Source organism: Haliotis asinina, chromosome 5 (assembly GCF_037392515.1).
Source record: "Haliotis asinina isolate JCU_RB_2024 chromosome 5, JCU_Hal_asi_v2, whole genome shotgun sequence".
Lineage (NCBI taxonomy): Eukaryota > Metazoa > Mollusca > Gastropoda > Lepetellida > Haliotidae > Haliotis > Haliotis asinina.
The window spans coordinates 61,472,292-61,500,215 of record NC_090284.1 but is presented as its reverse complement, the minus strand read 5'-3'; the positions used below and the strand labels follow the sequence as shown (position 1 = coordinate 61,500,215).

Sequence of the window (27,924 nt, the reverse complement as noted above, 5' to 3'; positions counted from 1 at the left end):
GGAAGTTTCAAAGTTTTCAGTACTGAAATAAGGAAATGAATAGAATGCAAACTAAACTGTCAGCAAAAGGCATTTTATCAAGCTATGATTGGTTAAATAGAAGTTATCATGTAAGGAAACTAAACATAACTTTTACTGACCTCTTCCTCTTCTTCATACATCAGTGATCGGTTTGAGACATTCGATCCTGACCTCTTATGTCCTGGACTGGGGACCTGTAGCCCTCCTGGAAGCTGTGGACAGAATATACATCTCATTGGTATATCAACTTCAACTATACTGAAGCACTCTGCGTAAACTGTGAGTAACTTTCAGAACTTTTTACAATTTAGAATGAATAGATCTACCGTCCATGTAGCAAGTGTTTCTGGGTGTTTTCAAAACCTGTATCACTGTTTAGTAAAACCGATTCTTATTTGTTTCCTTGTGCTATGTCGGGTTCAGGAATATTTCTTCTGATGGCTGTTGGTCAATTATGAAGTCCAAACTTGACAAACTAGTGACTGATGTTAGAGGCAGCAAATAGAGGTATCAAAACTTTTTGGACGATCAACTTCTTTATTTCTACAATGGCGATGTTTCAGTATACACTCTCATACCATTTTTAAGCATATAAGAATGATATGAATGAATGATACTTACACCAAAACCTTTGTCAATATAAGAAGCTGAGCATCCATGAAGTTTTCTCTATACCACAAACTTCGAAACTACCACTCAAACAAATCATTATCAAGTCAGTGATGGCACACAATGAAACCAGTCAAAGAGTCGGATAACTGACGCCAAATACAAATTTAGTAAACTTTGGTTATAACAAATTCAAAGTGACAATGATATTCTAATGTATTATAGCAATAAGCATCTACGTTTTTCAAATAAATTATACTACAATATACAGGACCAAAAACAGCAACGCAGTTTCCTGTATTTCCTATTCATTGTCGTCAGTATAGATACCAGATATGAAAAGAATCTAGTCAACGGTTCTTAGGATATTCCAGTTCATACGTATGAACGATCAAGGAAATTATTTTAAGGCTCAAATGTATGCAAAATAATAAAATATACAGATAATAACCAGCTTGTTTAAACTGCTCAGACATGAGAATAAGGAACACTTACTCTTTTTATCAAACTGTAAGTCAAGACATATTCAGCCATGTTTCCCGGCACCTCCATGTCAAGTACTACATTAACATTCCCTGTGTGATACCACACACATAACAACTTCCTCATCATGTCACACACTGTCTCTGCTATACGGTACCCTCATTGTATATGGATGTGACATAAACATTGAACATTGAACGATAACATTGCTGGGATCAGTGCTCTGATCTAGACTTGATTATTTACAGACCGCCATCATATAGCTGGAATACTGTTGAGTGCTGCGTAAAACTAAACTCGCTCACTTAACATAACACCAAAGGGTGGCTAGTGAAGCTAAGGAAAGGGTATATGTGAGTTAGGTTAATTACCAGGAAAGGCAGCCACACAATATCACTGTCACTGTATTTCATTACCCATATTCGTATCAAGGTTTAAAGAAAAATTAGTTTATGATAAATGAAGCAACACATGCATATATAAAAAAATCTATAGTTTGATATTATAGTGACTTTCAAAATGTACCTTTAACTGTTTTTCCATATTCCAACCAAATCATCCTCATATTAGCCTCAAATCAGGAAATCCCAGTCTGATCTAATACCAGAAAATAACCCTGATTCTACTGTTTGTCTGGGTTCCGCACAAACTAGTATTGTGTAGTCAGGTCACGTGATAAATGGAGAATTTTTAGCAAAAATGGCTAAAATAAACACACTGTGTGACACATATACAGTCAAAAAGTATTGTGTGAGAGTTGAGGGGATGTACATAAATACTGTGAGTTATTCGCGGATGCAGGCAAAATACAGCTTGACATATATCTCCCAGTTTATATCTGCCATCACTGATTCATCCTTAGTCTCAATTGACGTTATTATTTATTTACCTTCTGTTAGATGTCAGAAGACCCAATCTAGTTATCCTTCATAGTAAAATCTAGCCTCTATCTTAGATTGTCAATTAATGTCAAGTTTGCCAAAGACCAATTCTCACCTTAATCCATGAGTCAAAACACACACACAGTAATCACTGGTAACTGCAATTTCATTTTCGATTAATAAACCTCATGACGATGAGTGTGACAATTTAGACCCATGAATGTAAAACAAATTTCTCAGTTTGTTTGGATCATGCACAATGCACATTTACAGGAAAATGTGTCAGTTTCAGTTCTAGCAAGTTGGATTCAGCTGGAATATTTGTAATTCTGAAAACACGTTCAAAAGAATTTAAACAAAACGAACACTGCTTGATTCTGCTCTACACCTTGGGACATTGATCACACCACAAAGTGGTGACCTTGGAAGTGGTGACCAGACATCGAATGAAAAATACTCTTGTATGACAACAAAGCTGAATGCCAATAAGAATTATCTGGAAAAAATGTAGGAATAAAAACCTGCTTTACCACAATTTATCCACACATCCTATTCTGACTTAGTACCCCAACTTCTACATGCCTCATGTTATGGGTTAGTGTCCACTGCATCAGCCCAGACTTATGTATCTACCTACTTTAACTTTCGTTGTGCTCAGCCTGTTGGCAAATACCCAACTTGTGTAACATTAGAGGATGTTTTCTTTGATTCGATGCATTTCATGAAAAATAATGTTTCAGATGAAAAAAGGGTGTTACCCTTCTTAACACACGTGACTGTCAAGGTGCTGTCAGGAGGCAGAGGCTTTTATTGTGTTTATGTGGATCCATACAAACAAACATACATCCACCAAACTGGAAGGACATATGAGACAAATTCTGATCTATTTACAAACAACAAAAAGGTTACATATCACTGATGCCAGCATTACAGAAAATAGTCTTATGCCTTATCCCTGAAAATGGCAAGCATTTTCACAGTCTTGTGAACATAAGCACTTAAATGACATTAACAGCACAAACTACAGAAAATATTTTCTTGTCTCAAGAATCAAAGAGTTTATGGATAAGTAATGGGGACTGAAAAAATAGTATGACAAAAACATATCACAACGGAATTGATTTATTACATAACAATCAATAATCTATAAGTATTCAGTATGTTAGAGAAAACCCCTTACTTAGCATCCTCAACAAATGACATAAACCATGCCTACTAAGCTTGACAAAATCCCAAATATTTTCTGAGTTAAAGTTGCTACCACACTGATGAAATCGTGCTAGCGTTGTTTTTCCACTGATTTGGCCAGGATTTCACTGGCCATTCTGACTGTGCATGTTGAAACAAATACACAGACACAACACTGGGTCATCATGCAAAACCTTAAAGAAAATATACTAAATATAATGTATGATAAATGACCAGTGGCAAAAATAATCATTGCCTGACATCCCAGTCGAATGGGTCTTTCTTGTCGGAGAAGTAAATTTGCATATCACATAGTACCAGTGACCACTTGACTTTCCAATTTTAATTATGTTGTTTATTTAAGAAATCAACAATATTCAAGTTATATGGCAGCGGTCTGTAAATAATCGAGTCTGGACCAGACAATCTAGTGATCAACAACACGAGCATCGATCTGCACAATTGGGAACCGATGACGTGTGTCAACCAAGTCAGCGAGCCTGACAACCCGATCCCGTTAGGACCTTCATGGGTTAAGAAATCAACGAGGAAATTGGCCAGTGTACTGGAAAAATTATCAGAGCAAGTCATTTTACATGTGCCTCTGTACAAGGGAACACTTGCAAATTTCTTTCCACCTCTGAAGGACATTCATGATTCCCCAGAACAAAATGAGTGACCTCCCCTTAAAATCTTAAAATCATGATCACACCCTCTAGCCATAAATTATGCATGTCCTTAAGTTGGAGAAATCATTTTTCCTTCAGGAATCTGTGGATTCTTACGATTTCTCAAAAAACATAGATGTATTACATGTCTGTGTAATTACAAATTACGTAAGGTTATTAACTGTTTGACCAGCAATCGAAAAGTTGGTGAGTCAATAATGAAGCACAAAACGTTTTGGATAACATAGCGCTGTAACACAGGGTTGTACACACAACATGTGTGTCTAGTAAACACAAATGCCATAAGAAATCCTGAAAGACACTTGTATGTATAACAAGAGAGGTCAAGATTCAACCCTATATGTTCCAAATTTTCATGTTTGAAATCAAAGTGTATATGATATGATTACCCAATGCAAACCAAAAAATTAATTTGTTGAAGTTCTCATGCAACCTCAAGCAAAAACAGCTTAGATTATATAAGCTATAAAATATTTATTGATGTTTGCCATGTGAAATGCTGGCAGTTAGAATTGACATATGCACAGTGAAAAGATCAATTCTAACAACCTCATGAGATGAGATAAATGGCATATTAGTCAGACACTAAATATCCTCCACATATTATATAATCTTTCAGCCCAGTATGTTCCAATGACCACTGTGCTGTAACTTACCCCACTGGACTCGATACTGTCGGCGTGGGAGAATGTTGTCGGCGTGGAGTAGTCCACGGACCCGAAGGCGCTGTCATGATCATCATCTGTACACACAAAGCCACCAATCAAATGACAACACATATTACAACAAGCATTCGTTTACAGATATAATAGCATAAGAAAATAAAACCAAAGAAATGTTCTTTCAAGCCACTGCCAGCTAAAGTCCACCAATTTTACACCAGAATAAAAAAATATACCTGGGGCCAGGTGAACGAGTCATGACACATGGTTTGTAGATCTACAATGCTAAGACAAGATAATACATAATCAGTCGTGCCACACTGCGACCACTCAGTCCTTATACAGTGTTCAACACAATAGTTTCCAAATTTCCAGTCGGGAGAGCTATGCCTGGAAGTTTCAGAATAATTCACTAGTTTAACATTTGAATGTAGACACAGGTTTCATCATTTAGCTGTTAATATGATGGACATTTTCATCAGGCCATAATCTTGCATGTTGAAGTATTCACAAAATGACCTCATTACTGTGGATTTTTACTAGCTATGGGTTAGTTGTGCAGCCATCTCAAGAAAGTGGATCTACCCTGTCCAACAATCTCAAGTGTTGACATAATCTCTCCTACAACCTCAAGAGAGTGGATCTAACCTGTCCAACAATCTCAAGAGAGTAGATCTAATCTGAAAACACAATCTCAAGAGACTGGATCTATTCTCTCCTAAAGGCTCAAGAGAGTGCATCTAATCACCCAATAATCTCAAGAGAGTGGATCTAACCTGTCCAACAATCTCAAGAGAGTGAATCTAACCAGTCCAACAATCTCAAGAGACTAGATCCAATCTGAAAACACAATCTCAAGAGACTGGATCTGTTCTCTCCTACAGCCGTAAAAGAGAGCATCTAATCACCCAACAATCTCAAGAGAGTGAATCTAACCAGTCCAACAATCTGAAGAGAGTAGATCTAATCTGAAAACACAATCTCAAGAGACTGGATCTATTCTCTCCTACAGCCGTAAGAGAGTGCATCTAATCCCTCCAACAATCTCAAGAGAGTGGATCTAACCTGTCCATCAGTCTCAAGACAGTGGATACATTCTGGTAAATGATCTCGAGAGTGGACCTAACCTGTCGTTACATCTGGAGAGTGTGGTGCTAGTCTGTTTCAAGAAAGCAGATCTAATCAGTTAAACAATCACAAGTGCTGATCTAACCTGTCCAACAATCTCAACAGAGCAGATGTAATCTGTCCAACATCCTCAAGAGAGCAGATCTAATCTGTCCATTAATCTCAAGTGTGTGGATCTTTTCTGTTCAATGATCTCAAGACAGTTGAGTGATTCTATCAAACAATCTCAAGAGAGCAGATCTATTCCGGTAAAAGATCTCGAGAGGGGATCTAATCTGTCGTTTCATCAGAAGAGAGTGAATCTAATCTGTCCAACAATCTCAAGAGAGCAGATCTAATCTGTTAAATTATCATGAGTGTGGATCTAACCTGTCCAACAATCTCAAGAGACTGGATCTAACCTGTCCATTAATCTCAAGAGACTGGATCTAATCTGTCCTACAGCCTCAAGAGAGTGAATCTAATCTGTTATTGCATCTCCAGAGAGCAAATATAATCTGTCCATTAATCTCAAGAGTGTGGATCTTCTCTGTTCAACTATCTCAAGAAAGTGGATTGATTCGACCAAACAATCTCAAGAGAGCAGATCTATTTTGGTAACTGATCTCGAGAGTGGATCTAATCTGTCATTCCATCATTCTCATTAGTGTGGATCTTTTCTGTCCTACAATCTGAAGATTGCGGATCCATTTGATCCAACAATTTCAAGAAAGAGGATTCATTCCATCAAGAAATGGGAACTATGCTGTCCAACAATCTCAAGAGAAGACCTGAACACGCTCAAGAGATCCAAAATGAGATCAAATACATGCAGGTCATTCCACAGTGGACACGTTTCAGCAATTCTGGTCATTATGATACACACTAACAAGCTTGTCTGACATCATCAGTCCAGAAACTCCAGGAAAATTATTTCAGTCAAGTAATCTGAGCTTATCTTAGCTTATATGTAAGGACAAAGGAGTAAATCAACTGAACACTTTTTGGAAGTTCGGGCTGGGCAAGTCAAAGGTCTTCAGAGAGGTTGGGGACAGTAACCTTTACTAACCAAAAAACCAAACAGTCAAAAGCACAGCAACATTACAGGAACATGTCTTTTTCCAAGAGTTATAAGCATTCTGTATATTTATATCCTGTAATATCACTAATCATACAAAGAAAAAGAGGTTGGGCATGTGTATGCTTGCAAAACATTAGAAATACTAGTAAATAAATAAAGTACTTTACGATTCAAAAGAAATCTTTAGGTTAATAACCAAGTGTTGATGACATTCAAACAGTATACATAATGGAGTCAAGCCTTGGCTCACTGTATGACAAACAAGCAGATCCCCAACTCAGTCACCCAGCTATCCCAACAGGCTATTTACTAAGTCTACTGACACTGTTCTGTGTCGTCTACTGATACAGTTCTGTGTATCACAAGCAGGCACATCCCCGACACAGTCATCCAACTGCCCCGACAGACTAAAAGTCTACTTACTAACACGAATCTTGGCTCACTGTGTGACAACTCAGTCACCCAGCTACCCCGACAGACTACAAGTCTACTTACTGACACGTATCTTGGTTATGGGAGACACTGCACTTCCTGCGCCAAACGTGGTTTCAACATACACCTGCAAACAAAGAGCACCCACATAAAAACAATGCTCAGGGGGACAGTTTCTCTTCAGGAAACACTTACTATGATTACTAAAGAAGGTACAAATGACACATGACCACAATACAATATGTATTACAAAACACTGCTCATGACAAACAATTCAATACACCACAAAATTACACATAGGCTACAATGGCATGAACTGAGATTTCAGATGACAGAAAAAAATGTTGGGTTTTATTGTAAAATGTAAAAGGGAATGACTTCAATCAGCTGATGTGACACAGTATTCTTGCCACACTTGCATTTATCACTACACAGAAAGGGTTATTTTTTTTTTTACGTTTTTGCTTAAATTAAGCCACACACAGGAATATTCCAGCTATGTGACAGCAGTCTGTACACAATCGAGTCTCGACAGATGATTCAGTGATCAACAGCATTAGCATTGATACAATGACATGTATCAACAAATTCAGCAAGCCCCACAATTTAATTCCATCTGTTGCCTCTTAAAAGAAGCATGGGTTGCTGAAGACCAATTATAACACAGATCTTCAGAAAGGGTTATTCTCTTGTTAGGTAAGAAATGAGTTTTGTATGCATGCAACACATAGAAGAACCTGCATCAGTGTCATTTCATTTTAACTGTGACACTGTTTTTTTCTGTTGTCCATGCCCAAGGTGATAATTCCTTACAGAATAGACTGACTGAAACAGGATACAGTCATCCACGCAGCAACTATCCTTGCTCTGGTCATATGATCAATGCATGATACAAATATCAGAAAATTTACACAAAGTCCATACCATTCCATTGTCGCTCACATAAAAATTCAGAACTAGTCATGCTAATCAGTTCCTCATTAATGCGGAAATTCAAATGAAGTTTCTAGTACTCTGAGCATCTGTTCAGGAAGGTCAGATGTTTTGTAGCATGATTTAATCAATCAGGAAGAGCAAAGAATCCTTTGATGACCACAGGTGAAGGGTCAACTGTTAAATGCTTCAATAAACACTTGATACACAGCAAATAAACATGATTTTATGACAAAAATATTGTCACAGCTTGGTTTTAACTGCCCCCAGCAAATCCTCAAATCAGATGTTAAAGTATATCACATGTGTAATACACCAACATATCTGCCCAGGTTTCGTCAGTTGGGATATAGGCACTGGACAATGAACATGTTAACGCACAAAAGTACATTATACACTAGCATGTTAGTATGCTAACATGCTCTTGTGTGCCATGTCGGAATGGGTCATAACTTTGTGCATTTTTTCATGCCACACTGAGGAATGTACCATGATTGGGAGTGAGTGTGAGTGAGTTTAGTTTTACGTCGCACTTAGCAATATTCCAGCTATATGGCAACGGTCTGTAAATAATCGAGTCTGGACCAGACAATCCAGTGATCAACAACATGAGCATCGATCTGCGCAATTGGGAACCGATGACATGTGCCAACCAAGTCAGCTGTCTGACCACCCGATCCCGTTAGTCGCCTCTTACGACAAGCATAGTCACCTTTTATGGCAAGCATGGGTTGCTGAAGGCCTATTCTACCCCGGGACCTTCACGGGTCTGTACCATGATTGGGGACAAACAGCTGGTAACTGACATCATGAGAATGGATCTACTCAACTGGGATATGATGACATGCATCAACTGACATCAAGTCTGACCAGATGATCAACAACTCATGGGGGGCTGAAGATTAATTTTTACCAAGAATGGCATACGTATCTGAGTGCATATACCTTTACAATCAATTGTATCGGGGCAAACTAAATATCTTCTCTCTGCATCTGGTAGTGCTATACATTAGTAATGGAGTTGGGTATCCCATGCTTGACCTTTCATCATAATACTTTGTCACTTTATGGTTGAAATAATGTCCATGAGACATTAACTTTTCACCCTCTCTCTCGAGTAACACCTGATAACAATCCCAGATATACTGACTACAAGGATAACTGTCAAGGTCACAACCATCAGTTACAATCTACAATTGTGAAACTTTATCAGACGATAAATATGTTGATACTTTTTTTTGGTACCGTGATATGTATTGTTGATCGTAAACTTGTTAATTTTCACCCGAAATCGACAGTTATTTCAAAATTTACACAGTCACTTGATAAAAAAATAAAAGTTTTTAAAGGAAATAACTAAAGATAGCAAATCGAGATGTATATCGAATTGTATCATTCCAAGATATCGCAATATGTATTATATTGTGAATTTCCTGCATCATCACACCTCTACTTAAAGTGCTTTTTGAAATCCTATATAAATTCAACACTTATTGAGTAACAAGTTACCGGACTGTCCATGTATTAAGCCACTGATCAGGCTCGCCTATTCCATAAAACTGTAAACCTGTCAAGGTCCAGAAGGTGACTATGCTTGTTGTAAGAGGCAACGAACAGGATCGGGTGGTCAGACTTGCTGACTTGGTTATCTCAGGTCATCAGTTCCCAACTGCGCAGACTGATGCCTATGCTGTTGATCACTGGATTGTCTGGTCCAGACTCAATAATTTACAGACATATAATTTACATTCTGCCACATAGTTACAATAGTGCTGAGTGCTGTGTAAAACTGAACTCACTCACTCACTCATGAAATTGTAAGAAGCAATAGTTTGGAACCTGGAAGGTCAAGGCAGTAATGATAAACTCAGAAGTGTTTGGTTCACACTTGCATAACCTAACCTTGCTAAACCTTGTCCGGATATCTTTCCAGCTACTGAGTACACTGTGTATGATACAAACTATTTGCGTAAAATTGCTGCTGCAAACAGCTCCATAATGATTTGTTAATAAGTGAGTTGGTGCAAGATGAGAAGACGCTGATGAGCTATCTGCAATAACACACTGTAGCCGTCACACTGCAGTTAACATAGGTCATAACACATAACACACTCTTTGTTCAGAATATATCAATCAATATTTATTGTTTCCAAGGCCAGCTGACCAATATAATAACATATGAACACTTACATCACATCATCACTTATTTTTATGATCTTATGAAGTATATTCCAATTAACTGAAGAATCTGTTACTGTTTACAAACAAACAACAGAGGGTCAAGTCTTATTACAAAACCTAATTTTGTTACAACCTAATAACTTTTCATAAAATTTATGTCATCCTTAATGACAACTAAACATTTTTCTTCTGATAATTGTTGTGGTAATCATTGCCTCTTCACACAACTTTTCTAACAGTTTGAATTCCAAGGTAAAGAAATGAGCTGAACAATAATGTAGCATTATCAAATATGTCCTTTTGAAATTGAAGATCTGAATGCTTGATTTATTAACAACACGGTGAATGACAAAGAACAGTAGACTGTTGGATCAACTGAAGCTTGTAAGGTTCTCCTACCAATTATAGAGTCAGGTGACCCACAACAGTCAGTATTGATGACGTAAGAGTAAATACACCTTGTAGGGTTACCATAAGCTGTGATTATCTCCTTCAGGTGTATGTGGTGTATTACTTACCAATACATAATAATTACCAATGGGACTGAAGTAATCACTGATTATATATTGATGCTCTCGATTTAGCTGCAACTGTTTGTCTTACATGAACTGAAAGTTGCTTCTGAAATAAAGTTCGCTCTACCCCAATGTGTTTTGTAATAAAGTACAGTTCTGCCCTGAACTATAATAATAAATATAATAAAGCACGAGGACAGTAACTATACTTTATTACAAAACACATTGGGGTAGAGCGAACTTTACATCTTTTCTAAGATGCCAAAGTGAATACTTTCAATGGATAATTTCCATTAATCTAAGACAGAAAACAAATGACAGTGTCGGTGACCTAAATTAAGAATCCTTGCACAGAGCTTGCACAGAGCTAACTGATGCGCTGTTCCTTTGACATGTCTGCCACTCAAAGGTAAGATGAACAATACAAGACAAAAGAGGATAAACAATCTGACGATGGGTTACGTTTGGGTTAAATATCTTCTCCAAAATATTTTTATTACATCTGTGATTAATGTAAACCATATGGGGCAATATGAACATCACATTTCTACAACCAACATAGATTTAAATCAGTACATACAGATGAAGCCGACTAGTCAAGCAACATTTTATTGTGAGAAAATTAACATTGCAAAAACATTAACGTAATGTTCCCACAAGTAATGCTAGCTGAGTGATGCAACCACAAACCATGAAATGGGATCCAACAGAGTAGTTAATGATAGCAGGCTGTACAAGGCAATGGTAACTAACATACACTGTGACGTCAGTTTGACTGTGACGTAATGCAAAAATGTTCGTTTACAAGGGGGCAGACTAGAATGATGCAGTGACACCAAGGCATTGTGCCGTCTGATGAAGTACTGTCGGTGCCTTTCATCTTACACCAAAGCATCTTTGAATACCTAACACAACATGATGACTCTAATTATTGTGTAAATTTGTTACTGGCCAACTCAAAACAGCTGATGTCTATCAGGTAGGTTAGTTTGTCTCTCAATGTTTTCTGTTCATGAAGAACCTTAAAGGGGCACTGATGTGGAGCAATTTCCGTGGACTGGTGTAAACTTTTGTTATTGTTTTTCTCCCGTGAGTACCCGGATGATATCCCAGAATTCGTGACTGGTTCGTGACCTCTGCTGCGCAGTCCGTGAGCACAACTGATAGTTTAATTATAGACAGATCAACTGAGGTGAAGTCATTTTTACTTCATTACAAATGTATTATGAAAACAAATGAAACACTTTGAAGGTTAATCATCTGCCAGTGGTAGAAATGGTAAAAACACTATTAGGACAGAAAAATAACGAAGCCAATGTACGTCTCTATATTTTAAAAATAGTCTCATAACCCTAATTAGTTTATTGTCATATTTGTATGATTTTGAAAATTAATGAAAGAACACACGATTTGCTTACACTCATAGTAAATTTCTAACATAACAGCAACATTTATACATTGTATAGATTGCCAATGTGGATCCTATTTCACACACATACGCGATATAGTGTGTGTTTTCTGTCATACAGATTCTGCTGAATGCTACAACAAATAAATTAAAACAAAATGCAAATAATGAATGTAAAACAGACTAATTTTATAGCAACAATGTCAGGCTACTACCTTGTTCAGGAATGTATCCATCAATATCCACGTAAAAGAAATCGTATTCCATTCATCTGCAGCTGGTAAATAATCCTGCTCTGTGTCGCGTGTCTTACAACTGTCTCATTTGCGAAAAAGTAACACATCGTTTCACGTCTTTCACTTTGGTGAAAACTAGATAAACCTCTCATTGGTCTACCAAGATAGCACACCTGGCAACTAATTGTATGGTGTCCACTATTCTAAGTAATTTAGTTAACCAATATTGAGCAATCAATCAATCAACGCAAGGGTGGTTAATTCTTTGAAGGGAGGATGTTGTTTTTGCACTCACGCTGTACGACAGGGTGTAGTCATCTACACACACTGCCTTTTGACACATCCGCTAGAAGATAAAAGTAATTAATCAATCAGTGTGTTATCAGTTAATCCTTTGATCGATGTTTGTTTTTGTAACTCAGCTGATAAACCCTCTTGCATCACTTACATGCACATATTACGTAACATACAATACATTTGCCATTACAGACCTTAATTTATAATGTTGAGTATTTACTCCAGACAGGAGAAATGCCAAATGGGAAGCTTTGTTGAGTAACCGAAGTGGTGTTGCTACTAATTATACCTGTTATAAATTCATGAATTGACCATCAAGAGAATGATGACAAATAACACGTGTAGGTTTACACCATCAAACGCGAGTTACAGCAAGGAAAATGTAATCTCTGTGTCGCATGCAGCCTGAAAACACTTATGGGCCGAAACTGTTTTGAGGATACCAACGGAATTTCGTTACATAAGGAATACACACAGGCATTTGCTATGTACTTTGGTAAATAGGTGAAATAAGTTTTTTTTTACGTAAGACAATTTTCAGATTTCTCTACCAAAGGCAAAGTCATCGTTTTTTTGTTTACGAATTCAAATAAATCAACTGTGTGTTTTATTATCATAAATAATAAACCAGGGTAGCTACCATAGCTACCAAAATTTACGTATGCTATTTGCTATCACAGCTCAACCAACACTCAAAACTACCTAAATATAAAGCTTTGCAATCTTCCGTACTGAAACAAATGGCTTGCTACGTGCCTGTAGACATCATATTTTCATGTAACATGATTAAATATCGAGGTTAAAAACACAGAAATAGGATCAAATTGGATCAGTAAGTATACCATCCAAGCATCCGAAAAGAACTACACTGCTGGGATATATGGTTACGATCAGACAAGGAATACCATGGATATTTTTAAACAAATGGAATGTGATGGGCATCCGGCCTCCTGACTGTTTAGGTGAAGAAATTCTGCTAATATGGACAGGAGCCCAGTTCCTTTGTCCGTCACGGTCGAAGGAGTGGGCGCTGACCAATTTGCGGTCTGTTTTCGTAATTAGACCGTTGGCGAGAAGCATTATTCGCTCCGCATCAGTGCCCCTTTAATTTACTGCATAAAAGAAACTTTGAGTAACTTGTGAGAAATATAGAAAATGTAGCAGCATTCAGTATTAAGCAAACCATCAGTTGCCCTGATACCTGCATGTGACTTGATGAAATATAACTTTAAAGCTTCATAAACAGGCATTTACACATTTTAAATCTACAGTTCATAAAACATACTGAAGAGAACAAGACATGATTTCACGATTGTTGCTCATACAAACAATCATTATGCGTATATATGTTGTCATCTCCAGGAAGAAAGGATATTTACTACATTACTACATCAGTCTGTTTCTTCAACATTTTTTTCATCAGGTTATTATGCCGGGGCACTATGGTGAATGTTTGACAATGCTGCTATCCGAATGTACAATCATAACGTTAATCTGTCAGTTAAGTTGAATTCACATGTATGTCATTGACAAATTGGGCTGAAATATCAACAGAAATATGCGCGTGCATACAAAAATACTAAATAAACAAACTTTTTGCCTGCATCATCCAATGACATTTGCTAAATGGTGGAGCTAATCTAATTTGTTTACTTCAGTAGCATTGAATTGTTTTCTGCCGATTTACAAAATGTGACATAGTGTGCACAACCAAACGACAGTCAAGGTCGGCTACACCAGAAAGCTGGCGTATTTCTGTTGAGAACTGTCAGTGTCCCTCAATGACATGATACAACTCGACTGAAAAACGTGACCCATCCCTATCAACTTCAGCGTGTAACAAGTATTGAAGTATCGCTATCAGTCATGTCTATTTTTATTCTGTTTAGGCATTCTTCGACTAAAACACTTACGCTTTGACTGCCTTGCGACGATGTTGACTCTAACCTAAGTTCCCTTCCTCTGTTCGGCGTTGCCATACGAATTAAGGTGTCTTTCCCGTTTGTTGATCGGCATGCAGCAAAGTTACAAACTTTCATCAGCACTTCCGCGATAGGAAGTCTCGTGTGGTTTGGCGATATATTGACAACTTTACGGAGGCAATGACATGACTACGTCTATTGGATAATAATATATGTAATCAGCAAATGAAAATATAGTCATTTTTAACTGCACGCACACAATAGCAAATTTTTCAGCACATTATATGGCGCGTGTATCAACATTTAACTATTTTTTTTCTTCTAGTCATTCAGTGTGAGCCTGCAGTTGCCGCCATTACGCACGTTTTCCGGCAAGTTGACGGCAAGAAATGGCTCACTTTGAACCACCGCAGATTCAGGACAATCCAACGGGATGGGGTCCTTGTCAAGTTCCTGATCAATTTAAAGATATGCCCTATCAGCCGTTTTCAAAGGATGTTCGACTGGGAAAGGTGATCATGTTTGTTTCAGACCATATGTTTGTGTCGGTGAACGACAATATGGGAGTATATGGTACAAGACTGTTCGGGGGTTACGTTCAGCGGGGATAATATACGAGTTAATGTCCCAGTAGTGAAGGCTCAGATGTGTAAGACAGTAATATGGTTTTCGTGTCAGCATTACTGTCTATATCGAATGATAATAAACAGTTCCGCCAGTACCCCCCTCTTTTCACATAGCAAAATTAGTGTCTTGAACACTGAAATAATACTGCCATATTGATTGCAGTGGGATTGAATAGGGTTGAATTCCGCCCCTACCCCCAACCCCAATCAAAAGCCAAAATTACAAACTGACATGCATACCTGTCCCGAAATGTTACATTTGATAAACTAGAACAGGTATTTAGAAAAACAATCAAGGAAATTATTTCAGTGTTGGAATATTACAACAGATAGGGTGAAAAAAGAACTGTTTCCGATACTATGTATCAATTTTTTTGGATATCAACTTCTTTATGAGAGAACACAACGTTTCGGAGTTAATGCTTACTCCTTCATCAGGTGATTGAGAAAGGGATACAGAGGTGTATTTATATGTACAGGTAAAACAATAACAAAGTAACAAGTGGAATGAGTTAACGAAAGCTAGTATAAACAAGCACTGATAGGAAGCCGATAGTTAAGATAACAATGATGGAAGCCAATGGTAATGCATTACAGTTGATTGGATATGTTTACATAACATGATTGGGGATAAGGGTGGAAGCCAATGGTGATACATTACGCATGATAGGATGATGTACATAACACACAATAGGGGGTGAGCATGTACTCGGGTAGATAGGCTATACATGAATTACATCGATAGAATGTACACAGGTAGATGAGATTAATTTATCAATAAGTCCCAGGCACTTGGTAGGTACACTCCTTGGTCGCGGTTGATGGCTGGTTTCTGTCTCCGGATCTCGATGGCCTCTTGCAGTTTCCTTTGGCGCCAGTTGTTGTTGTTGGTAGATAGTATCCTAGTGTCCTCATAAAGAAGTTGATATCCATAAAATCTTCATTCTTATGTATTTTCACTTCTAAATGACATTCAAAGACTTGATATGTATCAATTATTAATGTTGAATATGAATTGGTATGGTTATTAACACAGCAACACACAGACAAAGTGATATTGTAGTTATTCATTCAGGTTTAATACAGCTCGAAAATCAGCAGTTACAACATATCTATAAACACAACATACACAATCACAAATGTTAGCTTTTACTGTTCTCAGGCTTCAAATACTTTATAATGCTGCTGACTAAGCACTGAGAGATGCCATGATCGTAACTCTCAAACTCATTCACACATCATGCTTGAAGATCCAGGTTAGAATATTGGCCTTCATTAACCTGTGCTTGTAACAGGATCAGATGACTCTGTTGACACATGCCATATTCTTCCTGTTGCACAGAACCTGTGAAGGTCCCGGGGTAGAATAGGCCTTCAGCAACCCATGCTTGCCATAAGAGGCGACTATGCTTGTCGTAAGAGGTGGCTAACAAGATCGGGTGGTAAGGCTTGCTTACTTGGTTGAAACATGTCATCGGTTTCCAAATATGCAGATTGATGCTCATGTTGTTGATCACTGAATTGCCTGTTCCAGACATGATTATTTACAGACCGCTGCCATATAGCTTGAATATTGCTGAGTGCGGCATAAAACTAAACTCACTCACTCACACCAGTTGCACAGATTGATGGTCATGCTGTTAATCACTGGATTTTCAGGTCCACTTTTGATTATTTACAGACTGCCACCTTGTAGCTGGAATATTACTGGGTGCAGTGTAAAGCAAACTCACTCATTCACACATCACCTCACTAAAAGATACCACCCATTAAGAATATTAGATTATGCATACAATTCAATTCTGTTCAATATTTATTCCACCAAACCATGATTGATTGTACAGGAACAATACAAATAAAGTCATAATATAAATGCAGATGGACAAAATCACTAATAAGGATGATGATGATGATGATGATGATGATGATGAAGGAAAAACATGATTGATTTGATAGTCTTTAAGAACATTTGTTTTTTGTTTCAGGTATCTGATTGGACTGGAGCAACTTACCAAGACAAACGATATCTTGGTAAGATAAAATGATTGTTCTAGAAAATGATTGTTCTAGTGTGATTGTTGAACACCCAATACTGTTGCCAATCAGGTTCTTATCTATGATGATAAAATTAGAAAGAAATCTACAGTGATACTGATAGACATAGTGATGATAAGACTTGTACTTATACTAATAGCTCATTTCATCAGTCCAGACCCGTTCATTTACAGACTGACATCATATAACTGGAATATTGCTGAGAGCAGCATTACACTAAGCTCACTTTCTCACTCACTCATTTTATCATTTTCTCAAAAATATTATGTGATCTTTCTGCAAGACGATGAATTAGTATCATTATGTGAGGATGAATTAGTTGCATTATGTTGAATGTGTTTCAGGCAAGTACACGTCAGCATTTGGTGGCGGAAGCCAGTATGCCTATTACCATGATGAAGATGAGTCCAGCTACCAGCTTGTTGATACTGCACGTGTGCAGCGGCCGATGTACCAGAGAGGACGGCGATTGTTCCAGCAGGTGCTTTACGTTTAATATAAATGTTAACTTGGTTGTTTTTTGTTGTCAGGACATGCAAAGATACGTATATGATTGCATTCACTGAGATATTTGTCAGTCTAATACATATTGACTTCTTTTTTTTAATGTGTTACTTGATGATAATAATAGACATCGTAAAGACATTCAGTAGTCAGTAGTTCAGACAAATCAAACAGTGCACTGCAGGCTGATGCCAGGTCTGGATTGAAACTGTATTGCTATCTTTACCTGTTTTGCAATAAGCAGCTTCTATTTTGTTCAGTTTAAAAACTTTGTTTAGAACAAACAGAGGCGGGAGCGAGAACGTCGCCAACAGCAGAACCAGGCCAACCTCCAAGTTTTGTCCAAGACCCAGAAGAATAGAGAACGGTCAGTAAATTGTTCATGGTTTTGTGTAACTCTGCACCCAGTTATTTCCAGCTGTTTGTTGGCTCAGTCTTGGTAACCAATCACGTCAGTGCCTTATCGCTCATCTCCCTGATTCAGTTTTCATTCCCCACACCAAGTGTTTGCCCTAGGCATAAATATTTAGGAGTTATCATATCACCCTGGTGTCATGAGACAGAGTCATAGACATGCTTTTGTGAGTCAGATAAGCAGGTTCATGGCCAAACACTTCACACATGTAAATATCTCATTCTCATTTCTGCATTCTGTGATAAGTTGGAAATTTTACAGTTAATGATATTGTCCCACTGGGACTGTCCAAAGCCTCCTCCTATATTCTTGAGACCCACAAAGATCCAGGTTAGCATTGATCTTCAGCATGTCATTCTTATGGTAAGGGGCGCTTAACAGGATTGGATCGTCAGGCGGCTCACTGACGTGGTTGTCATCGTATCCCAATTGCGTAGATGGATGCACAGGATCAGTGGATTGTCTGGTCCAGACTCTATTGCTGACAGACCATCATCATATAGCTGGAATATTGCTGAGTGAGCACAAAGCAACCATATTCATGATCAGTGGTATGATCCTTATGCATCCATATGACAGTCATTACACTTCAGTAACTCCTTGTTAACTTTCACATTAAAGTATTTCTTTCCAGTACATCCAGAACCAGAGATTTTAAATTTCCATAAGAATGGCCATTTCTGCTGATCTGTGGATATATTTAAGATCGATTAACTACTTACTAATATTTGACCTTATGTCCCAACAGTGATCGCCAGAGGCTGCTGAAGAAGTGGCAGAAACAGTTCGGTAAACAGATGCAGGAGAACAGGCAAAAGGTACATTTCAATGTTTTTGGAGTACTACATTATAAGAATTTCCGAATGTTGATATGTGATCTTTCAGGCAGTGTTAGCATCTGGAAGCACATGGTTAATTATTTGCTATTCATTTGCATCATCTGTTGAAACAGTGTTTTGAATAAAGTGGTAATTTCAGTTGGCCCCGACCAACAAAAGAGGTTTATATGGTCCAGTAAAATAAACACCAGGGCCCAATTTCACAAAGCTGTCATTAGCCTAAGGTCTGGTGTCTTTTCTGGTAGCATTCATACCTCCCATACTTTAACATAGGAGGTACAACTGCTAAGAGAAAAGTTTGGTTACAAGGCTTACGAGAACTTTGTGAAACAGGGCCCTGTACTTTAAGGTAGATGGGATCACAGGGCTCTCATTTATCTCTGAGGTCTCTTTCTTGCTGTACAGAGTTATGTCCCTTTGGCACACCAGGGAGCTGAGGTTGCGGGTGTAAGTCAGAGTTTGCCCCATTGCAGTACTTGTGCCCTTTTCGTCAAAGTGAAAGAGCTACATCACTTTATGTTGTTTAAAGAATGTACAGACTGAAAGTTGGTGAAAGCATTATTCACACTATAATTCTCCAGTTTTACTTCTGGAGTGTGTTCATGTTTGATTCCTGTTTAGTAGAGTTATCAAATCTCTGTTTTTTGTTTCTTACAGACACCCCTGAAGCATCGTGACGCATCGGTTCAGGTGCGAGATGATTGGACAGTTGTCGAGGAGATGGACTTTCCACGATTGACTAAACTCAATCTGCCTCAAATAGATGATAAGAATGACTTGTAAGTTAACTGGACATTTCAAAGTTAACAGTAATAATTTCTTTAAGAATGTTGTTTTCTCAAAGTGTCAAAGGGAAATATTCAATAACAATTTGAGGGGTATGGTGTAAACAAACTTGGGCGAAGCCAAGTTTTTGCGTCATACAACTGAATGAAACATGTAGATTCTCATTGTGTATTGATGTCATAATTAATACTAGAATCTCTAGCTAAAGTTGAAGTAACATGGTGTATTTGTCTGTTAGAGTGAAGTGTGGTGGCATGGAGTACTATGATAAGACCTATGACCGAGTGACCACGAAGAATGAAAAGAGGCTAAAGAGGATCAATCGTATTTTCCACAAAGTGACAACCACTGATGATCCTATCATCCGACAGGTATTTTATTTTATGTTCTACTTGTATTAAATTCTGATCAAATTTGTTAGTTTTGATTCAAGTTAGTAAGTATTTAATTCCAACATGTCAGATGTGAATAATTTGCTGTCATGTAATGCTGACCTAAGCAGCATGTCTGTATAGGTCTCCAAGCATATGATCAGTCACTGTCTTGTCAGGGCCTGTTTCCAGAGCTTGATTTAGTGCTTTGTTACTTGAACAGATGCAACCCAACATTACAAAGTGCAACCCCCTTATTAGTCAAACTTGAACCAAATGCAAGTCATTTTGTGAGAACTAATTCAACAATAAATCTAACATTATAAGCATGAGTATGTCAGCTCATGTTTCTGCTGAACTTCGAGTAACTGTGGCTCCAAAACTTTGCCATTTATAGACACGTATTGGCTGTGACAGCTCTCTTAGACAGCTGCGTCTGTGTTGATATGGTTTCAGGGGTACTACGTCCAGGAAATATGATTATGTGCACCAAAACCTCTGATGTTTTAACACACTACATTGCAGTGGGAATTGGTCAGGTGCAACAAGGTTTTTATCTGAGTTGCATCTGGTGCAAGTAGGTTAACATCTCTTTAATTGACGCTGGTTACATACGACCATTGTGACAGTGGAATACTGCTCAGTGAGTCCATACAACAAAGAAGTTAAACACATGTTATTCGTTCTGTTTCAGTGTTTGTACAGTGTAGCATCAACATGTTACTGACGTGGACAGTATTTCAGCTAACTGAAATTCCCTGAAACATCGTTTGTTTACATGCTGAAATGTTATTCTGTGTCAGTGTTGATATTGAGTAGCATTAGCAATGTTACTGATTACTGACAGTGTTTCGTCTGCATTTATTAAATCTGAAAGAAATTGTTAGCATGGTGATGAGAGAAGTGACATGTCTGTTCCAGTTGGCTAAGACACAAGGCAATGTCTTTGCTACTGATGCCATCCTGGCAACCCTCATGTGCTGCACACGGTCGGTGTATTCCTGGGATATCATCGTACAGCGTGTGGGAAACAAGCTCTTCTTTGACAAGCGTGATGACTCTGAATTTGACTTGCTGACAGTCAGTGAAACTGCAACAGAACCTCCCCAGGATGAAGGAAACAGCATCAACTCTCCACGTAACCTGGCACTCGAAGCTACATTCATCAACCATAACTTCTCCCAACAAGTTTTAAAAATGGCAAGTCAATATCTTAATACAAATTGCTGATTGAAGATTCTGGCTCAGAATGGTTTAGAATCTTTGCTGGTCAGGGGTGTTGGTGTGACCTAACGATTGAACCATTACCTCACCGATTCCCCACATGGGTGCTGTGTGTGAAGCCCATTTTTGGTGATATTCCTAGAATATTACTAAAGCGGCATAAAACCAAACTTACTCTCTATTTGGTTTCACAATCTTTAGTAATGTGTATGAATTCTCATTGTGACAGAGTTACAGTTCAGTCATATAACTTTATAAGCCAGCTGTCCATATTTAAATAACTTTGTTACATAACAGAGCCTTTTTTTCTAAGATGATAAAAACTTACAGTTAATACTGTCATGCTCATCTCTGTCTGTGGTTAGACTGCTGAGTGTGGGTTTGAATCCTCGATACGACCCAACTCAACAAAAGTATTAGAATCTATACTTTAATGAAAAAGTGTAATCCCAAATGTAACATGTTAAATATGTCCACATTCTTAATGGCACTGTGTCATCCTTTTTAATGAAAGAAATACATGCCTGTAATTTCCAATTCATGTTTTATTGCTTTACTTTGTGAAAAATCAGATTACTGGCAATATGACTGTAAGTTAATGTGTCTGACAATGGTTTTGTCAGTAAAGTTGTAAGGAGTAGTATCCTTCTCTGAAACTGAATAAATATTGCCGGAAATGAATTGCATACTGTTTGAATTTATCAAAAGTGTCTGCTTTTGCTTTGATAACATTTGATATAACTTGTAGGGAGAAGAAAAATACAACTTTGACAAGAAGAATCCCTTTATACAAGGCGAAGATGATAGTGAAGTGGCATCAGTTGGGTACAGGTACGTAGACTTAGAGTATTCATGGACAAGTCTTTGTACGCACACATCATTCTGTGACGCAGATAAAGCAGCCCTAGTAACGGTAAAATTCCATGTCTTTTAGTGAAATGCTTGCATTTAGTTTCTGTAAGAAAGACTGTTTCCTGTATAGTGTATATCTTGATAAATGTAATAGTCTGTAGCCTGCAGGTTGAAAGAGTACAGACAGACATGCTTGAAGTTTGGTGTGTTGTGTTTACTGATTGTTAGTCACTAGATAGTAAGCTTATCCTAATAAAGGGGCTAACATAAACTTTTAATGAGTTCCTAAGTAACAATTTCGAAGTTTGCAATGAAAAAATATCAAAATGTTATATTTTATTACCAGTTTGGGCATTTATTTCAGAATCCTACATATACTCTGAATATATTGTTGACATTTCTGTATGTACTCATGAGTAATTTGGCTTCTTCAGGTATAGGAAATGGGATTTAGGCAATGACATTACTTTGATAGCACGGTGTGAGCACGATGCTGTAATGTATGGACCTAATGGAGAACTGCAGTTCATCAATGTGAAGTCACTGAATGAGTGGGACGCCAGAGTGAGTACCAAGAGTTGCTTCCTGACATTAAGCTGTTGGCTCAGAATCTAGGGGTGGTGGTTTAGCCTAGTCGTAAAGCGTTTGCTCATTGCGCTGAGCGCCTGAGTTCCATTCCCCACATGGGTACAATGTATGAAGCCTATTTCTGGTGTCCCCTGCCTTGATATTGCTCAAATAGTACCAAATGCAGCGTAAAACTAAATTCATTCAATTCAAAATCTAGATATGCTTCGATTCAGAATTTGTGATTGTCAGTTTGTAAAGTTATTGACAGTTCAAAGTTGTTACTTGGTAGAAGTGTGTGTTTAACTTTCTGAAGAGGAATGAAAATATGCCTGTGTGATAGTGCTGCATAGCTGCTGATCGTACGGCTTGTGCCATGGAATATGTAGTATTTACCAAGGTACCAGTAGCTGTACTACTGGAAGGTGGCCCCAGCACATACAAGGTACAGCCGTAGCTGACTGAAGTATGGCCATGTAGTCAGGAAGGCTGACAGTAAAGAATGGAACTTTGATTGATCTGTGCCAAAAGAGCATCGTCAAGATACAGATTAGGATCATAATCCTACGATGTTATGAAAGGCAACTGAGTTTGTGGAAGGGTCCGCTAGTGCATACAATGTATATTGCATCCTAGTTGTGTAGATTGATGCTCATGATGTCAGTCATTGGTTTGTCAAGTCCAAAAGTGGTTATTTGACCATTGTCGTGTGTATAGCTGGAATAAGGTGTGAATGGTATCAAACTGAATAAACAAACAAGCCTGGGAAGACTAATACTTTGGTCTAGTCAAACTGACACTAAATCATCAGGCCTTGCAAATGCAGATTTTTGCTCATGTCATGAAACCCTGAATACAGCCAGTCACAGGTTACTGACAACAACAAAAACGATGCTCAGTTATTGGGGAAACCATGGCCATGTCATGAAAACAAGAAGAATTTCTAATGCATGCTTGTGCTTAAACAGTAGGGAGAGTTCGCTGTTTATACAACTTTATGATTGATATGAGGGATGTTTCAGTGTAGCTTACACAGTTTTCAAGCAAAATATTTGTGCTTCTTTGTTGTACCATTCATGACCACATGAAACCGTGTGCATGAAACTGTGTGTCACCTGTGTTTCAGTACTCTGGTGGAGTGGATTGGCGGAGCAGGTTGGACAACCAGCGGGGTGCTGTGTTGGCCACAGAGCTCAAAAACAACAGCTGTAAGCTGGCTAAGTGGACAGTCTCGGCCCTCCTGGCAGGGTCAGACCAGCTCAAGTTTGGGTGAGTTACTCGTAACTATTGTACCTGGGAGCATCTTTCATTTGGGCTCACGTGCACTGAGCAGTTTTGTATGAATGAAATCTTTGAAATAGTTACAACAATAGTTACTGTGGCTTTGTTGTTAAGGTCTTTGTTCGTCAAACAGAATGACCCATGTTCGAGTACCTACAGTGATACGGAATGTAAAGCCCATTCCATTGTCCCACAATTCTTTGGAAATATTGCCCACATTTGTCTAATTCCAAGGTTATGGAAAGGCACTAGCAGACCAACAGCAACTGGGTCCCAGCTAGAAATTGAAAATATAATACTAAGAATTTTTTTCATGTCTCCTGCAAAGAATCTATCGCAAAGCTTATTCCCTATGCAAAAGAGAACTATATAAACACCTGTCCTTTTATTTCAGGTATGTGTCGAGACTGCAACTGAAGGATTCAGCGAAACATGTTCTTCTGGGAACCCAGCAATTCAAGCCTATTGAGTTTGCTAGCCAGATCAACCTGAATATGGATAACGCCTGGGGTATCCTCCGCTGTATCATTGACACCTGCATGAAGCTGAAGGAAGGCAAATACCTCATAATGAAGGATCCCAACAAGGTGAGTGCTGGTTCTGGATGTCGGTGGGTTTTTGGGCATGTATTGTCAGTCTGTGAAACTGGGTTTACGAGTCAGCTTACTACAAAAGTGTCATGTTAAATATGCAACGAAATGCAGTTGCTTTTTTCTGTCAGAATCAAAATAATTGTTTAAGGAGCAATTACAACATTAATGTATCTTAAGAAGTATGAAAATACTACAATATGTGACAAATCCTTCAGATCCTTGACCGACAGAAGACAAGCCCAAACTGTTTCAAACCCAATTATCAAAACTCCCATTCATGCTTTTGAAAAATATGCCATTATTTTTATAATTGGATTTATATATTTTCCACCTGTCTGTCAATGCAGAGAGTAAATATATATGGATACAACATGTTGACACAACATGTGAAAACATGTTTTATCTGTATATACATTTACCCTGTGCTCTGACTTAGTATTCACTTGATAAAGGAGCAAGAATCAGGTCTTCTTGTAAAGAATAAACAGAAGTTGTTATCCATTCAAATGTGTCATGTATTCTCGTTAGTCTCTTCTAACTGCTTTTCAAAAACTTCAAAACTTGACATAGTTGGCCCTTAAGCTGCGATAATTCTATGAGTAATTAAATCCTTTGAAATCCACCATTGACTGAGTTATCCCCTTTGTTATCAATGGAGGTTTGAGGGATAATGGCTTGATATGACTGATTAACATGACCAAGTTAGGATGTGTTTTGTTTTACAGCTTTGAAACAAGCATCTTGTATCTTAGATAGGAGACTAACATAAATAGTTCTGTGACCCATCACAGTCCAGTGTAAAAACAGTCTTGGTCACGTTGTTATTTGAGATACAACAAATGCTACCCTGTGTGCAAAGTCACTCGTTAACTGAAAAGGCTTTTCTTTGGTTAGGATTTGTGAGATGGAGATTAGTTACACAGTGGCACATTATCAGCTTATAAGACAGTATAATTGGTCTGGGAAATGCAACAGATTTCATGTAAATTTATCTGCCACTGTTTGATTGAATTTTGAAACTACATAAGAATGAAGGAAGTAAGCTCCTTTGTGCCAAGTGTTAGCATAAATTTGCAGTGAAATAGTGTAATTCAGAGCCTGTCAGGTTCAAATAGATAACAGTCCAATATTGGAATCATGGCCATCTGTTACTTGATTCCACGAGTATGCCTGGTAAATCTCCACAGAAATTTAGAGTGACATGAATTCTGAAAGGAAACACTTTTTTCATCACCGAAAGCTCATTTTAAAGTTTAAATTCACTCTTTAGTTACTCAGTGTTTGGATCCAAGAATCATGGGATTATGCTTTTTTACCAGCTCTATGTTTATCCTTTTACTCAAGTAAAATGAGATTACTTGTATCTTGTTCAGAGAAGCTTAAGTCCACCTTACATTCACTTTGCCTGCATCTTTGGCCGCCAACATTGGGTTAGATAATGGGAGACAACTCTTATGTCACTGTTCATGTTTTCTGTCCTTTTTTGGTGTCATACTTTGTGTACTGATGTTTAACCCATGTGGTGGCATGTTGTTCAATATATACAAGGTAATATAATTATTTACAGACTTCCATTTACAGATGAATATATGGTTAAGTATAGTAACCTACCAAACTCTTCTTTCAGCCTGTGATTCGAATCTATGATATACCAGACAACACTTTTGAATCTGATGAAGATGATGAGGAAGATTCTTCTGATGAAGAAGAAGAGACTGAATCTGATGGTAAGACTTCAGCACACACTGTAAACTGAATTCTTGAGTGAATATTGTTTACCACCCCTGTTTTTACAGCAGGTTTTTTTTTACGTACATCTACATGACTTTTTGTCATTCTGGGTCATTTAATATGGAATGAGAGGGACTAGGAGGTAGCCTAGTGGTTAAAGTGTTCACTTCTGACGCTGAACATGGGTGGTGGGGTAGCTTAGTGGTTACAGTGTTTTCTTATCATGCCGAAGGGGGACAGTGGGGTACCCTAGTGGTTACAGTGTATGCTTGTCACGCCGAAGGGGGACGGTGGGGTACCCTAGTGGTTACAGTGTTTGCTTGTCACGCCGAAGGGGGACAGTGGGGTACCCTAGTGGTTACAGTGTTTGCTTGTCACGCCGAAGGGGGACGGTGGGGTACCCTAGTGGTTACAGTGTTTGCTTGTCACGCCGAAGGGGGACGTTGGGGTACCCTAGTGGTTACAGTGTTTGCTTGTCACACTGAAAGCCGGGTTCTGTTCCCCACATGGGTAAAATGTGTGAAGCCCATTTCTAGTGTAAACCCGTGTGATATTGCTGGAATATTGCTAAAAGTGGTGTAACACTGAAGCCAGTCACTCACTCTCATGTCTAAGACCTTTGTTCGATTCCCAATCTGGGTACAATGTATGATGACCATTTCTGGTTCCGCTTCTGTGGTATAGAATATTACTGAAAGTGGCTTAGAAATTAACTCACTCACTGACATTGAAACCTTCAACTGGTTTAAATACTTGGGTCGTAACTATAAAATATTTTAGAAAAAAATCAGTCTTGATTTGTGTTTTAAGTAAATGTGTGTTTCATGTCTTACTTCACTTTCTATTTTTCAGAAAATGTGGACAAATAAAGTGGCATGATTATCTACAATGCCGTCCACCTGGGGACTGTCGTTTACCTTGCTTGGTCGTTTGGGATATTTAAGCATGCAAGGAAAAAGGACTTCTAGACATTATTGTACATTGGATGAATGCTGAACAAGTGATTATAATCAATTATTAGTGTAACTGCTATGGTTCTTTATGTGTTGATAGTAAGACAATTTCAAGAACTGTTATGGAATAGTGAAAAGAAACTTAATTGTTAAAGAGAAAAGTTGTTGCAATCATGTTATTGTATATTTCTGCTTGTCAATTCAGTCCATGTAACCACTGCATGATGTGGACTGTTGTCTTGGAAAGGTAATTGTAATGCAAGTAATATCTACTACAAATTAATTATAAGGGGTTAAATACATTGAAAAGATAAACTTAACTTTATACTATTTGAAACTGGAAATCAAATCCAAGTTACAATGACATTTTTCATTAATTAGTTCAGAACAGTGATCATCTTTTCTCTTTGTGGGGTGGGAAAATATGAAGAAAATAAACACAAAAAGTGTTTTATTGGTGAAATAAACTATTTGAAACTTTT

At 37.9% G+C, this 27,924-nt stretch overlaps 2 protein-coding genes across 3 annotated transcripts in view; one reads left to right on the top strand and one right to left on the bottom strand.

Annotated features, from left to right (window-relative positions):
- Positions 1-14,781, bottom strand: part of LOC137284993 (E3 ubiquitin-protein ligase TRAF7-like) — a 146,445-nt gene extending 131,664 nt beyond the window's left edge. The window contains exons 1-4 of the mRNA XM_067817097.1: positions 14,637-14,781; positions 7,217-7,280; positions 4,528-4,613; positions 141-233 (exon numbers count right to left, since the gene is read on the bottom strand). Coding sequence (XP_067673198.1) covers positions 141-233; positions 4,528-4,613; positions 7,217-7,280; positions 14,637-14,762 — 369 coding nt within the window. The 5' untranslated portion in view covers positions 14,763-14,781. The remainder of the gene's footprint in view (positions 1-140; positions 234-4,527; positions 4,614-7,216; positions 7,281-14,636) is intronic.
- Positions 91-27,924, top strand: LOC137284994 (eukaryotic translation initiation factor 3 subunit D-like). 2 transcript variants are annotated; one of them, XM_067817098.1, is made up of 15 exons: positions 91-300; positions 14,971-15,157; positions 17,257-17,302; positions 17,671-17,807; positions 18,109-18,197; positions 18,994-19,063; positions 19,742-19,863; positions 20,109-20,241; positions 21,163-21,441; positions 22,214-22,296; positions 22,752-22,881; positions 24,011-24,153; positions 24,560-24,752; positions 26,386-26,485; positions 27,342-27,924. In XM_067817098.1, exons 2-15 carry the CDS (start codon positions 15,035-15,037, stop codon positions 27,356-27,358), a joined length of 1,665 nt encoding a protein of 554 aa, XP_067673199.1. In that variant the 5' UTR covers positions 91-300; positions 14,971-15,034; the 3' UTR covers positions 27,359-27,924. The 2 variants fall into 2 exon arrangements, with proteins under 2 accessions (XP_067673199.1, XP_067673200.1); XM_067817099.1 differs by lacking the exon at positions 91-300 and having other exon boundaries at positions 14,977-15,157; positions 21,163-21,445; positions 22,218-22,296.

Excerpts from the sequence above, each read along its gene's own strand:
- LOC137284994 (XM_067817098.1), top strand. The coding sequence starts at position 15,035 with ATGGCTCACTTTGAACCACCGCAGATTCAGGACAATCCAACGGGATGG. Across the intron at positions 18,198-18,993 it reads ACCCAGAAGAATAGAGAACG|TGATCGCCAGAGGCTGCTGA; the intron begins GTCAGTAAATTG and ends ATGTCCCAACAG. Across the intron at positions 24,154-24,559 it reads TCAGACCAGCTCAAGTTTGG|GTATGTGTCGAGACTGCAAC; the intron begins GTGAGTTACTCG and ends CTTTTATTTCAG.